The sequence below is a fragment of the Manis pentadactyla genome, chromosome 15 (assembly GCF_030020395.1).
Source record: "Manis pentadactyla isolate mManPen7 chromosome 15, mManPen7.hap1, whole genome shotgun sequence".
NCBI lineage: Eukaryota > Metazoa > Chordata > Mammalia > Pholidota > Manidae > Manis > Manis pentadactyla.
The window spans coordinates 54,765,727-54,779,157 of record NC_080033.1 but is presented as its reverse complement, the minus strand read 5'-3'; the positions used below and the strand labels follow the sequence as shown (position 1 = coordinate 54,779,157).

General features: G+C 54.5%; 2 protein-coding genes across 2 annotated transcripts; both read left to right on the top strand.

The window, feature by feature from the left end:
* The first annotated feature begins 967 nt into the window (after positions 1-967).
* CIAO2B (cytosolic iron-sulfur assembly component 2B) lies at positions 968-3,005 on the top strand. The gene is made up of 5 exons (XM_057493233.1): positions 968-1,187; positions 1,344-1,421; positions 1,679-1,804; positions 2,271-2,316; positions 2,792-3,005. The coding sequence occupies exons 1-5, from the start codon at positions 1,032-1,034 to the stop codon at positions 2,887-2,889; spliced, it is 504 nt and encodes a 167-aa protein (XP_057349216.1). The 5' UTR covers positions 968-1,031; the 3' UTR covers positions 2,890-3,005.
* A 5,290-nt stretch (positions 3,006-8,295) lies between these two features.
* RRAD (RRAD, Ras related glycolysis inhibitor and calcium channel regulator) lies at positions 8,296-11,604 on the top strand. Its single transcript, XM_036897886.2, has 5 exons — positions 8,296-8,451; positions 8,662-9,046; positions 9,686-9,759; positions 9,892-10,096; positions 10,954-11,604. The coding sequence occupies exons 2-5, from the start codon at positions 8,677-8,679 to the stop codon at positions 11,229-11,231; spliced, it is 927 nt and encodes a 308-aa protein (XP_036753781.1). The 5' UTR covers positions 8,296-8,451; positions 8,662-8,676; the 3' UTR covers positions 11,232-11,604.
* The last annotated feature ends 1,827 nt before the right edge of the window (positions 11,605-13,431 follow it).

The window sequence follows — 13,431 nt, the reverse complement described above, 5'->3', positions numbered from 1 at the left end:
AGTAGCAGGCAGGTGGGACCCGTCTGCCCCAGGCCCCTTCACAATACCAAGAACACTATCCTCCAACCTGGAGTCACTGTGTTCATTCTCCTTATAGTGACAGGCTCAACACAGCTGCTTGCGGGCCGAGAAAGGGAGCAATAAGCTGTGATTGGGGAACCAAGGAGAGCTTCCTTGAGGGGCACGATCAGGATTTCCACAGATAGAGAAATGGGAACGACCTTCGTTCAGGGTGAAGGGAACCGCTTGAGGAAGGCAGGGAGGTGTGACTCTCCTTCATCCTTGAAAGCTCCTCGCTTTCAGGAGACTCAGTATCCTGGGTCTGCCTTCAAGGTCCCTCATCCCCTACTGTCTCATATCTGAGAGTCTCCTTGAGCCTCCTCCCTACTCGGCCATGGCCCTTCTTTTGAAATGCACACGTGACTGTGGCACTCATCTTAAGGTCACCCCACCCCCACTCCATCCCAAACCCCCGCCAAAATCGAGTTCACGGTCATTTATCCATTTAACAAGCATTCAAAGAGCTCCTGCTGGTCGGTGTTGTAGGGACTCAGCGGGGAGCTCCCGGGCTCAAGGTGCAGCGGGGGATGCATGTGCGTCACCGAGAGGTTCCGAAACGCAGGGAACCCTGCCAGGATAGAGGCAACTCGGACCTCAGTGCCCGCTCAGCCTGAGGAGTGGACTTCCCGGAAAAAGTGGTGCCTAAAGGTACGCCTGGCTCAATCTCAGACCGGCCTTCAGCGCCGCTGAGAACCAGCCTTGGCTTCCGTCGTCCAGCACTCTACGGGCTCGCACGGCCCAGCACCGCTGGGATCCCTTCTCTGTGCCTTTGCTGGAGCGGTCCACATCTTCCCGGGTCCACACACACAGCTCGGTGAGGTCACCTCCCCTCCCGAATCCCAGGCCGATTAAGAGCAGAGCTGCGTGTCCCTCGTGCGACCCCGTCGTCACGCCACGCCCCTTCCCGTTCCCCGGAAGTGCGCGAGTAAGAGCGGAAGTGCCCGCCGACTGCAACCGGCAACGGGTTCGCTATGGTGGGCGGCGGCGGCGGCGGCGGCGGGGTAGGGGCTAGCCTGCTGGAGAACGCTAATCCCCTCATCTATGAGCGCTCTGGGGAGCGGCCGGTTACCGCGGGCGAGGAGGACGAGCAGGTTCCAGACAGCATCGATGCGCGCGAGATCTTCGATATCCGCTGCTGCCGGGCACGCGCGGGTTCGCGGGGATCTGGGAGGGGGATGAAATGATGTCCAGTAGTCGGTGGAGCTGTATCTAGGCCGGGCATTCCCAGCATAGGGTTCTGAGTGGGCAGAGGCGCAGAGTCCCTTTTCCTTCACTTGCCACATCTGATTCGCTCCATCAATGACCCGGAGCATCCACTGACGCTAGAAGAATTGAACGTAGTAGAGCAAGTTCGAGTTCAGGTGAGTCGCTCCTAGCGTCCTAGGGAGGCAGTTCGTTCGGGAGAGTCAGAAAGGCTCGGCTGTGTACGAAAGGGTTGGTGGTCTCATCTTACGGATTTCTCGGGATCTTTGGAAGGGGGGATTGTGCCCATTTTATGGACGGGGAAACTGAAGCCCATGGAGGTTAGACGACTTGCCTGGAGCCTCAAACTAAGAAGAGGGGCTCTGGGCTGGGAGGATCATGACTCCAGATATTCCATCCGCCGACCCCTAACCAGGTGAGCGACCCTGAGAACACAGTGGCTGTGGCCTTTACACCCACCATTCCGCACTGCAGCATGGCCACCCTTATTGGCTTGTCCATCAAAGTCAAACTTCTGCGATCCCTTCCCCAGCGTTTCAAGGTAAGTTGGAACTGAGGCCTGGGGATGGGGCAAGTGTGTGCATCTGCTGCTGAGGAGGATATGGACAGCATGTACGTAAATACAGATACATGGACATCATAGTGAGGCCAAACAGGATCTCAGCTAGCAGAGATGAAACTGGGAGGAGGCTTTCTAATTGGATGGACAAGAAGAATAAAGGCCTGCTTTGCAAAGTGCAGAAAAGTCCGGAGGAGTACGGCAGGATGGACAGTAGGGAGCTGTAGATAGCTTGGAGCAGGGATGGGGCCCAGGCAAGCCTTTATTAAGTCAACAGCAGTTGGTCAGTCCTTTGGGTAGAGACAGTGTTGCAATGTGTGGGTTTGGGGTGTAATAGAAGGGCCAGAGTCTAGAGGCATAATTAAGAAGGATCAGCTGATAGTGGGGAGAGGGGAGAAGAGGGTAGATAGGTGGGTGAGTGCTCAGGCCCCACCTCTCTCCCTCCCAGATGGATGTGCACATTACACCAGGGACCCATGCCTCTGAGCATGCAGGTAAGTGTGGGATGATACTGAAGTATTGGCGGTGAGGCTTCCCCCTTGTTATAGTGGTTCATAGGGCAAGATGGGGATTGGGTATAGTGCTGGGTAAGTGGCTCCTCAGTAGAGGTGGCAGCCTAGAGTGAAGCTAGTCTGACTTGAGTCTCCTGTACTTACCATGTTCTCTCCCTCCCACCCTCTTCCTCTCCTCTGTGCACAGGACCAGGGTATGTCATGTTTTGTAGTACAGGAGACAGACAGACATGAGCAGCCAGGTGGGAGGGGTTCCCAGGTGGGATAGGTGTGGGTGCAGGTGGTTGGGGTACCTAATTGAGGCTTAAGGTCCTGGGTAGGAGGTGACAGGAGGGCCTTGTTGGTGGGGGTATATATGTGTATATACATATACACACCAAGCTCTGAGGTATTGCTGGCAAGCAGGCTGGCCAGAGCCTGATTTTGATCCAACTTCCCACTCCTTTTGTCTACCCAGTGAACAAGCAACTTGCGGATAAGGAGCGTGTGGCAGCTGCCCTGGAGAACACCCACCTGCTGGAGGTTGTGAACCAGTGCTTGTCAGCCCGCTCCTGAAACTGGCTTTTCACCTCCCTGCCCCACCCAGGGCACATGGCCTTGTTTTCTTGAATCACTGACAATGAGAAACTAACATTTTGCATTTTGTAATAAACCCTTAATTTATATTCATTGCCCAGCGTGCCTTAGAGTCTTTCATCTTGATGGGATCACTCCAGGTTTGGGAGGGTGGGGTCGTAGTGAGTGCCTGCACAGGTTGGGTCCATACGATGCAGTTAATTTTTAAAATTTCTCCTGATGGTTTGGTTAGGAAAAGTTGCAAGTACAGGCATACTTCAGGTATATTACAGTTTTGGTTCCAGACCACTGCAATAAAGTGGATATTGAAATAAAGCAAATCAAATGAATTTTTTGGTTTCCAAGTGCATTTAAAAATTATGTATCCACCCTAAGTAGTATATTAAGTTTGCAATAGCATTATGTCTAAAAAAACAATGTATATGCCCTAACTTAAAAACTTTATTGCTGAAAATGCTGTCATCTGAGCTTTCAGTAAGTTGTAATTACTGATCATAGATCCCCATAACAAATATTGGCAGTTGTAGACTTACTCAGTGCAGGGTTGCATAAACCTTTGGTTTGTAAAAGAAATGCATTATCTGTGAAGTACAATAAAGCAAAGTGCAATACAACAATGTTTACCTGTGTACCGAGAAATGGAAAGAGTAGCATAGTGAACACACCTGCATACTCACCACCTAGATTTAATAGTTGTTAATGTGTTGCACCACTGGCTTTATTTATGTCGTGTATAATATCAATATATTTCAGAGTAAGCTGCAGACTCTTAATCCTTCACTTTTAAGTATTTGATCCTGTGCCTCCTAAGAGACACAGTTTAACCACAGTACTATTATCTGGCTAAAAAGTGAACAATTAACACCATCTAACATCCAGTCGTATATTAATTTCCCTAAAATGTCATTCATAGTTGCTTTTTAAATCAGGCTCCAAACAAGGCTTGTGTAATGCATTTGGTTATCTTTAGCTCTTCTAGAACTGTTCTCCAATCTCCCCAACCTTGTTATCTTTCCTGACATTGACTTTTTTGAAAAGTTCAGTTGAGTTGTCCTAGAGAAGTCGCACAATCTGATTTGTTCCACTGTCTGCTGTGTTTCCTATAAACTAGAAGTTGACTGAGTTCAGGTTTGAGTTTATTGATGAGAACCTTGCCCAGGAGTGTTGTATGTATCCTTTAGCATCGACTAGTAGCTGTGTGATGCCTGCTTATCTCACTGGTTGGGGCAGTGACATAAGATTTCTTTGTTGTAAGGAACCTGAAGCACTTTTTCCAGTGCTTCCAGAGGCATGTATCACCCCAGGTACTCAGGTCTGGTGCTTCTGTCTCCTCCAGTCCTATGCCCAGAGCACTGTTGGTCACCAAGACAGACTGTGGGGCTTAGACCTCACATCAGTCAGTTAGCCATAACATCATGATTCCCCTGCCTTGGTTTCTTTCTCTGAGGATAAATGGGGAAATTAAGAAGCTTTGCCCTACCCATCTCATCCCTGCTGAGGCTCAGATATGATGGTGGTCAGAGACCTCCAGAGGCCGCAGCAGGGAGCCTGAGCACTTGGCAAATCTGTTTTTGAGGGCCTGCTGACAATATTGAGCCTGTCTTGAGAGTGGCTGTGGCTGAGGGCTTCACATATACTACTTAGTCAATCCTTAATTCAGCCCTATGTGACAGTTGCTGTTCTTTTTATGCCCTATTTTGCAGGTGAGGAAACCAGCTTCTAGAACAAGTAATTTACTTAAGACCACTAGCTAGGGAGTGGAGAGAAATCTGAGCTGTTTAGCAGGTACTGCTCAGCTGGCAGGGGGCGCTGTTGCATGGATGGAAGGGCCCACCCCCACCCCCACAAGCCCCTAGTTCCAGAAGGGAATGGCTTTGGCACCTAGTGACCAAGATCTGGCCACCCAAGCTCAGAGAGGTGAAGCCATCAGCTCTTGTTGCCCAGTTTCTTCATGTGTGATGTGGGGATAGTAGTGACAATCACTTGGGATTGTCCTGTGGGGATATAAAATGGATCTGTGCCCATTTCAGGCAATCTTCCAAGCACTGTTTCCGCCATTTCCACAGATGGACAAGCTTAGTGCTCTAGAGAGGCAGGGTGACCAACCAGGGCCCCTCAGGCCCCGGGGAGCCTTCCCAACCACCAATACCCAGCTATAGGCTTCACCATGTATATGCCTCTGTCGGTACTGACAGCCCCAATCTCCCTAAGGTGTCCGAGGTGTCTGTATTCAGTGGGAGGCCATGGGAAAGGCAGGTGTTGCTGAGTCATTCAGCTGGCCCTCCTGGCTGTCAGGCCATGGTGGGCAAGGGATATCAAGCTGCTCATGTCCCAGCTGGCATATCAGATAGACCCCTTGTCAGTCTTGACTCATGTGTGCGTGGCCGCTGGCTGCCTGCAGGGATACCATTTATGAATCCTGGGCTAGGGCCCAGGGAACTTTCTGGAAACCCAGCTGCTGTCTGAGGACACTGGTATGAGGTGGGTGGGAGGTGAAGTTTTATGCCCCAGAAGCTCTCCACCAGGTGTGTCTGGCTCTGCTGTTTCTGGCCTGTGACTTCTCAGGCCTCAGTTACCATGTATACAGATTGGAAACAACATATCAGATTGACCCAAGGATTAGATGACATGTATAAACATGCCCAGCTGTGTTGTTGATTTTTGCTCATTGTCATGCCTCCAGCACAAGGACCTGGCACACAATAGCTACTTAGTATAGGTCAGTGGTGTGAATGAATGAATGAATGAATTAATGAAGCCTTAGAAAGAACAGAGAAACTGGGGCATGGGGGATGTTGTGTTAGGAGGGCTGGGGATACTGAAAGCCAGCCAAGTTCCCTTTGCAATCTTTTGCTACCTGAAGGAGGGGGAGGGGGAGCGGTCCTGCAGGGAAAAGGTGGGTATAGGGGAGAGGGGAGAGGTATCTGCATCTGTCCCTCTCCTGGGCAGACCACCATTTTGGAGAGAATGGAGTAGAAGCAGGAGAGGGCCCACAGCTCACTCATCCTGTCCTGTCCAACCAGGGATGATAATAAAAGTGTTCTTACTGAGATACTACTATATGCCAGGCATGTGCCAACTACTTTACCTCTGCATTTCATGTTATTTATATCTTATAACAACCCCCATGAAGACATCATCCCTGTTCTACTCCAGAAGAAACAGGTTTAGCCAAAATAAATGGGCAGAGATGAAACAGCTAGCAAGGGGCATGGTTGGGATTTGAAGGCTAGGCTGCCCCGGGCCTGTTACAGACTCATTTTGTTTCTTGTGGGCAGCCAAGCTCAGCTCAGAGAGGTGGGAACACCAAGAGGTAGGTGTGGGGGTGTCTCAAGGTCATGTCTAGTGTTGGTTCCTGGGGCCCCTGGCCATACCTAGGTTTGTGGTGAGTGTATGTGTGGCCTGTTGGGGAATGCCTGGAGCCTGAGTGGCCCGATGTGGACACAGTTCCCTTGGCAATGAGGAAACACTGCTGAGGTCAAGAACTCAGATTACCAGGGGGGGAAACCCAGCCCTAATTCCTTGCATGGCTCCCTGATGGGAAGGGCCACAGCTACCCCCACACACTCACCCTCTGCTGGACACCCAACGGTTCTTTTTAGTGGCACAGGGTCATGTGTGAAGTGGGTAGGAGGGGCCATAAACCCAGCCAGGATTGCTGATGGGAAGTGGTTTGCTTGCTCTTGAGACCTGTGTCCTCTGACAAGAGGCTCAACCCACGACTCCCTCTTCCCACTGGACCTCATCCAGGAAGCGAGAGTCAACAAGGGGTTGCCCAGGCCTCCAAGATCCCCCCAGGTCATGTGAAAGACACAAATGGACAAGCCACCCCTCTGTCCAGCCTTACCTATGTTGGGGACCTCAAGAACCAGAGAGCCCTGTATGAACCCCCCAACATGTACCTCACCAGGCCCTCCTCACTCCAAGGCCCTCTCAGATGTTGCCAAGGAAACTGGCACATCACCTAGAAAACCTGACCCAGGTCTCCATGACAACCCTGAATGGGTGCTCCCCAACCCGGCCACAATCATCACACTCAAACGTCAGGAGTCTGATAGGTCTCTGTCACAAAGTACCTCAGCCTGCCTGCAATCCTCACACACGCCAGACATGAGCAAGGGGGAATAGGTCATACCCAATTTATAGCTGGGCACCCTGAGGCTGGGAGGGAGGCAAGACCCAGGACTAGGAGCCAAGCCTCCTGTTCACATTTCCTCCCCTCTGTGCCCCTGCTTTCACCCTAGGTTTGAGGAGGGGGTGAACTCTGGGCAGTGTGGCACCAAATGGCTAAACCCATAGCCCCACCCCTGACCCTGACCATACTCTACACTCATATCCCTCCTGGTTGGGAACCTTTAGGACTTGTATGTGCTCTGAAAGGCAGGCCCAGTCCAGTGCTGGAAGGAAGGGGGAAGACATTGAAGATTCTTAAAGTGGCTGGATCCAGCGGTGATCCAGTTCAGTCCCACCCTTATCCGCTCCTGCTGGCATCTGACACCTATCTGCCAGGATTTCCCCAACTTTGGGCAACCTCCAGCCCAGGAGCAGAATGACCAGGCCAGGCCAGGGCCAGGTATTTTTAGCAGAGTTGCTGACAGCTGCCTGGAGGGTGCTGGGGACTGAGGTGGTGCTGAATTCATCCTTTTCTTTCTCTGGGCCTGTATTCTCTCCCCAAGAATTGAAGCATGCACCTCTACCCCAACACACTGCCAGAGGGCCTCCCTTCCTTGCCTCCCACCCCCATACAGCTCTCCAAGGGCCCCAAGGGTTCAGGGAGTGACACTAACCCTCACCCTGAAGGGCAGGCTCCTCAGGCAGAATCTTCAACTCCCCAGCGCAGGGAGGGGAGTGGGAAGGAAGGGGACTTGGTGTTGAGGCGAGAAGCCCGGATTTAGGACTCCTAAATTCTAGCTCAGATATGGGCCAGTGGACAGTGGGTGTCATGGGCAGAGAAGGGAGAAGTCTGTCCAGCCTGTAACTGGTCTGCTTGCTTGGGCAACAGGCCAGGACTCGGGGAGAGGGAAAGGAGATTTCACTTTTAAAGAGCCAGAACTAATTCATTCTCAGAGGGGAGTTGGCGCATTTAGCTGTGTAGCCTTCTCCGCTGTGTAGCCTTCTCCCGTTGCCCGACCCTTGCTGACACCCTCCATGCCCAACCCCCTCCTCCACCATTCACGTACTCCCATCCTCCCGCCCTCCCAGCCACACTCAGACCTGGGCTTTGTCTGCCCCGTCTGCCCCTGCCCCACCCCGGCTGGTGGGGCGGGGTCTCGGTGGGTGTGAGGTCCGAGGAGGAGGGTGGGGGATTCCCCTGGGTAGGGGGAGACCGACACGTCAGCCCCCGCTTCAGCGTGGATGGGGGCGAGCGCGGGGGCGGAGGCGGGGGCGGGCAGAGGCTTAAATAGGCGGCTCTGGTGGCCGGGCCCAGTGCGCACTGAGAAGGTGACAGTTGCGGCAGCGTCGAGTGACCGAGCTTGGTGTCTGCCTGTGGAGTGAATCCGAGCCCGGGACCTAGTCCTGACCGTGTCCGTGTGTGAGTGGGTGAGTGTCCTGGCGGAGTCGGGTGGGGATGGTCGCACCGTCCAGGTTGCGAATCGACGAGTCAGGAGGGTGGGTCACGATTAGGGCTTGGAGGGAACTGCGCAGGTCCTTGGCCCCAGGCATCTTGCCTGGCCCCGGGTTGGGCAGGGTCCAGCCTCGCACTCCATCTCCACCGCGGCTTACGGAGCCATCCGGATTCCCGTTCCTCAGACGGCGTCCGACGCGATGACTCTGAATGGCGGCGGCAGCGGAGCGGGCGGGAGCCACAGCGGGGGCCGGGAGCGCGAGCGCCGTCGGGGCAGCACACCCTGGGGCCCGGCGCCCCCGCTGCACCGCCGCAGCATGCCGGTGGACGAGCGCGACCTGCAGGCGGCGCTGGCTCCGGGCGCTCTGGCAGGGGCAGCGGCTGGGACCCGGGCCCAGGGTCCGAGGCCGGACTGGCCGGAGGACTCCTCTGAGTCTCTCAGCTCAGGGGGCAGCGACTCAGATGAGAGTGTTTACAAGGTGCTGCTGCTGGGGGCGCCTGGCGTGGGCAAGAGTGCTCTGGCGCGCATCTTCGCTGGTGTAGAGGACGGCCCGGAAGCAGAGGCCGCAGGTGAGGGGCTGGGACTTTCAAGGTAGGAGAGATACCAGGGTTAGGACTGGGGGCTACGGGGCTGGGGACCTGGGTCACTAGAAGTGAATACCACGGGATTCTGAAGGCACTTTCAGAATCGTGCCTTTACTTACCCACTTCACAGGTGGGGGGAAACTAAAGGAGCGGAGACCTCCAGCCCTTGACAGGGATAAAAATGCCCAGAGTAGAAGGCCCAGGGGCATACATAAGACAACGGAACACCCCTCTCTGCCATGGCTGGCAGAGACACAGCCAGAGAGAGAGTTTCTAGGACATGAGCCATAGGTGACCAAGGCCTCCAGGGGATGTGACTGTCACTGTTCTAAGACCACTGTGGTCAGAGCCACCCTGGGGGCCGGGCAACAGGAGAGCAGGGAGCACAAGAGTGGCCACCCAGGTCACTGCTAGCTTGGGGAAGGTCTCTAAGTCATCTGATATCGTACTCTCCACGCCCTACTTCCCAACCATGTCACTTCTGTTGCCGTGAAGCAGCCATCAGTGCAGGGAGATGAGAGGTGTTCTGTGGAGGAGTTGTGGGTGTGGCTGGAACAGGAAACCTGGCACATGCGGGTCCTTTTGGCAGCCAGCAGGTAACCTGACTACTGCTCTCCTGCTTAGGGCACACATATGATCGCTCCATTATGGTGGATGGAGAAGAAGCATCACTCATGGTCTATGACATTTGGGAGCAGGTAAGATGCAGGCCAAGACCTAGGGAAGGGTGGGAAGGGTGACCTGGGGGTAGGGGCCTGCAGGAACTGGCAGCCTTGTAACCCAGGCATGAGAACTATTGGGTAGATGTACGTTTGTATGTGTTCCCCCAGGATGGGGGCCGCTGGCTACCAGGTCACTGCATGGCCATGGGGGATGCATATGTCATCGTGTACTCAGTGACAGACAAGGGCAGCTTCGAGAAGGCCTCAGAGCTGCGGGTCCAGCTGCGGAGGGCGCGGCAGACAGATGACGTGCCCATTATCCTAGTGGGCAACAAGAGCGACCTGGTGCGCTCACGAGAGGTCTCCTTGGATGGTAAGCAGGGAGCGGGGTCAGAAAGGCAGGGAAATCCTGGCTGGGCTGAGGTCCTTCAGTCTTGGCTCAGCTCAAGTCCCTGGGGGCCATCAGTGGCTAAAAGTGCTCAGGAAGAAAACTTGGTGGGGGGAGTAGGGGAGAGCTACTGCCCTCCCACAGGACGCCCAAAGGCAGGAGAGTGCTGGGGAAATGAGCAAATGCACTAGGTGAGGTGGAAGCTGTTGCGTGCTGAGCTGGGCCACCTCAGGGCCCTCCTCTCCTGTCCCCTTTGGCCCTGAACCTGACAAATGAAGGGTGAGGAGAGTACAGGGAACCAGGCCAGAAGGTCAGAGCCTGGATTCCAGGCCTGACAAGTCTTGGTGTAGGCTTGCCCCTGGGGAGGACACACCCTCCTGGGCTCAACATCCTCTTCTGGGCCCCCAGAACTGAGCTCCTTGGAGAAACCTAGCAGTGGCCTGGTGACACCCTTCCCACAATTCCACTGTTATATCATCATGATATAACATCAAAACCATAAAACATTAAGCCGTCCAACAAAGTTCTCATTCTGTATTGCCTACTGCAGCACTTCCATTTAAATATCAGACTTTAAATTATTTCAATAAGTGGGTCTTCTTCCTTTGTGGGCCTTTGTGGGCTCCTTAAATGCAGGCACACTGCTGCTGGGTGGCCCAGCAATGCCTGGGACCCTACATACAGGAGCTAGGGTCTGTGTTTTTGGGGAGGACCCAGGGCTCCCCCTTCCCTTACCCACAGATTCCCAAGGAGTAGCTACCATGGGGTGGCCAGGGTTTGAGTGGGCTCCTCACCCACCCACCCTTTGTTTACTAGCATGTGTCTGTCCCCACCCACACCAGAGGGCCGAGCCTGCGCTGTGGTCTTTGACTGCAAGTTTATTGAGACATCGGCTGCACTGCACCACAACGTCCAGGCGCTGTTCGAAGGTGTTGTGCGCCAGATACGCCTGCGCAGGGACAGCAAAGAGGCCAATGCACGTAGGCAAGCGGGTACCCGGCGGCGAGAGAGCCTTGGCAAGAAGGCGAAGCGCTTTCTGGGCCGCATTGTAGCACGCAACAGCCGCAAGATGGCCTTTCGCGCCAAGTCCAAGTCCTGTCATGACCTCTCGGTGCTCTAGGCCCCATGGGCACTCACTGTGTTGTGCAGACAGATGGGCAGTTTGGTGGGCTGGCCCAGCCAAACTGCCCTAGGTGCCTCGGCTGGCTCAGACTCTTGGCAACCACCACCTCATGGTAATGGACAGACAGTGCTGTGCAGGGAGGCAGCTCCCAGTGGCCACCAAGGGCTGGGCCCACAGAGATGTGTGTGCAGGCCCATGTGTGTCCCAAGCAGCAGCCCTTGCCCAGCCCATGGGGCAGGATGTGTGTGGGGAGAGGACTCCACCTTTCTCCAAGCCTAGGTGTGCATGCCCTGGAGGGAGGCTATTCAGTGCAGTGGCTATTTGTTTACATGCAGAGTTTTGTAATAAAGACTATTTCCAGATAGGTCAAGGCTGTGAGCTCTGTGTTTCCTACTGTCTTGGGGACTTCAGGAGCAGGAAGATATCCCAAAGTTAAGGGATAGGGGCTCAGTGCCCTATCTTTGTGCATGGCCCTGACTATCCTAATGTTTGGCCTTGTAGACCCTGTTGGGTTAGAGGAGGCAGGTATGGGTTGGGCCCTGCTTGTGGGTCCAAGAAGCAGGAAGAGATATGAATCCTCCCATCCTATGATCCAGATTCTTCTCCTGCACTGAGGCCTGGCATTGCCCAGCTGATCGAAGGTTCAATCACTCCCACTGTATATAAGGGAAACTGTGGCTGCCCTAGGGACCACACCCTGCCTGAGATATCATAGCCAAATAAGAACCCTGAGTCTAGTTCCTGGGCTGGTGTCTTTGCCCTGCTTCCTCCTGAGGGGCTGGAAATCTGCTGAGGTGGGGTAAACTTCCAAGATGCCCTGGTGGGGAAGGAGGTGGCTAGTGGCTGAGGCTCTGCAATGGGGGGCTCACTGTTCTCTCCACTGCCAATTGGTGGACCAGTCAATTAGCATTGGCTAATAGGGTCTTGGTAGGAACAGCTTGGAGCCCTGCCTGTCTGGAAGGAGAGTCCTTGCATTTGTGTGGGCTTGTGTGCGTGTTTGCAGATAGCTGGAGGGGTACCTGGTACCTGTCTCCCCACCACCCTCACCCAGGAAGGGGAGTCTTCCCCAGCACAGGTGCCTGCTACCTACATCATTTCAGGAGCAAGTTTCCCAATTTGCAATGGCAGATGGGGAACTGAAGCACTTCCTTGAGGTTGCAGAGGTAGAAGTGGCTGAGAGGGGACTGATGTCTAAGTCTGCTGTGTACAGAGCCTGAAGGCACCCTGAAGCAAGGCTGGGGAGTGTCTGAGAAGGTTCTGGGCCAGCGTCCATACATTCCTTCCTTGGTTCAATTTATGCATTCCACAGACCCCTGGGTGTCCGCACAACCTGTTCAGAACACTGATTGCAGGTGTTCAATGGCAGGCTGTTGTGTGAGGGGCACTGTGCAGTGTGTGGGACCTCTCTGACTAAGCCACATGCCCCCCCGGCCAGTGTTAACTGCTCAAAGCTGCTGCTGCTCCGCACCTCACCCCATAGTGTATCTCAAGGCATGTGGAGGGCATGGTTTTCACAGAGTAGGTGAAGGTCCTGAGGCCTGAAGAAGAATCCAGGCCTTCCTGACTCTGCCACTTACTGGCTGTGTGATGTGAGCAAGCCACTCAGCATTAGTGTGTATCAGTGCGTGACATGGGGACGATGCCCCCTTCAGAATGGAAAAGGTGGAATAATAAAGGTCCACTGCCAGGCTCATAGTAAGAGCCCAACACATGTGAGACCCCTTTGGCATCCCTACACTACACCTCTCCAGGCTGGGCTGCCGGCAGTGCCTGCGTGACCCTGAGAAGGGCACTCAGTGCATGCATGACAGGCAAGGCTGAGGGCAGCTGAGGGGTCCCAAGCCAGCCTCCAGATGCACAGTAGGGACGACTCTGGGGGGAGCATGGGAAGCTCCAAGGACAAGGAGGGACTGGAGGAGGAACCCCTGACCCTTCCTACACTTCGTCCTGGTCCCGGACTCCCAGGCTCCAGACACTTCTCCTGGCTCCACTTGGCTGCCCTCACTGGGGGATGGGACCCTGGGCAACCCTGCAATTCCCTCAAGGTCACCTGGGCTGGCTCAATCCTCTTTTCCTTCTCAGAGGCAGGAGGCAGTCCATTGTCCCAGCCCTGTCCATGTCCAGGGCCTAGTGTGAGCACCTGGGGAGCCTTGGGGCTCTCACAGACCGCTTTCCCCTCCACACTGGTCCCACTGCT

What these genes read in the sequence shown, in the direction of transcription:
- RRAD (XM_036897886.2), top strand. Translation starts at nt 8,677, where the DNA reads ATGACTCTGAATGGCGGCGGCAGCGGAGCGGGCGGGAGCCACAGCGGG. An exon ending in TCTATGACATTTGGGAGCAG is followed by an intron (nt 9,760 to 9,891) that starts GTAAGATGCAGG and finishes GTGTTCCCCCAG; the next exon opens with GATGGGGGCCGCTGGCTACC. An exon ending in ACGAGAGGTCTCCTTGGATG is followed by an intron (nt 10,097 to 10,953) that starts GTAAGCAGGGAG and finishes CACCCACACCAG; the next exon opens with AGGGCCGAGCCTGCGCTGTG.
- CIAO2B (XM_057493233.1), top strand. Translation starts at nt 1,032, where the DNA reads ATGGTGGGCGGCGGCGGCGGCGGCGGCGGGGTAGGGGCTAGCCTGCTG. An exon ending in CCCTTCCCCAGCGTTTCAAG is followed by an intron (nt 1,805 to 2,270) that starts GTAAGTTGGAAC and finishes TCTCCCTCCCAG; the next exon opens with ATGGATGTGCACATTACACC. An exon ending in CCATGCCTCTGAGCATGCAG is followed by an intron (nt 2,317 to 2,791) that starts GTAAGTGTGGGA and finishes TTGTCTACCCAG; the next exon opens with TGAACAAGCAACTTGCGGAT.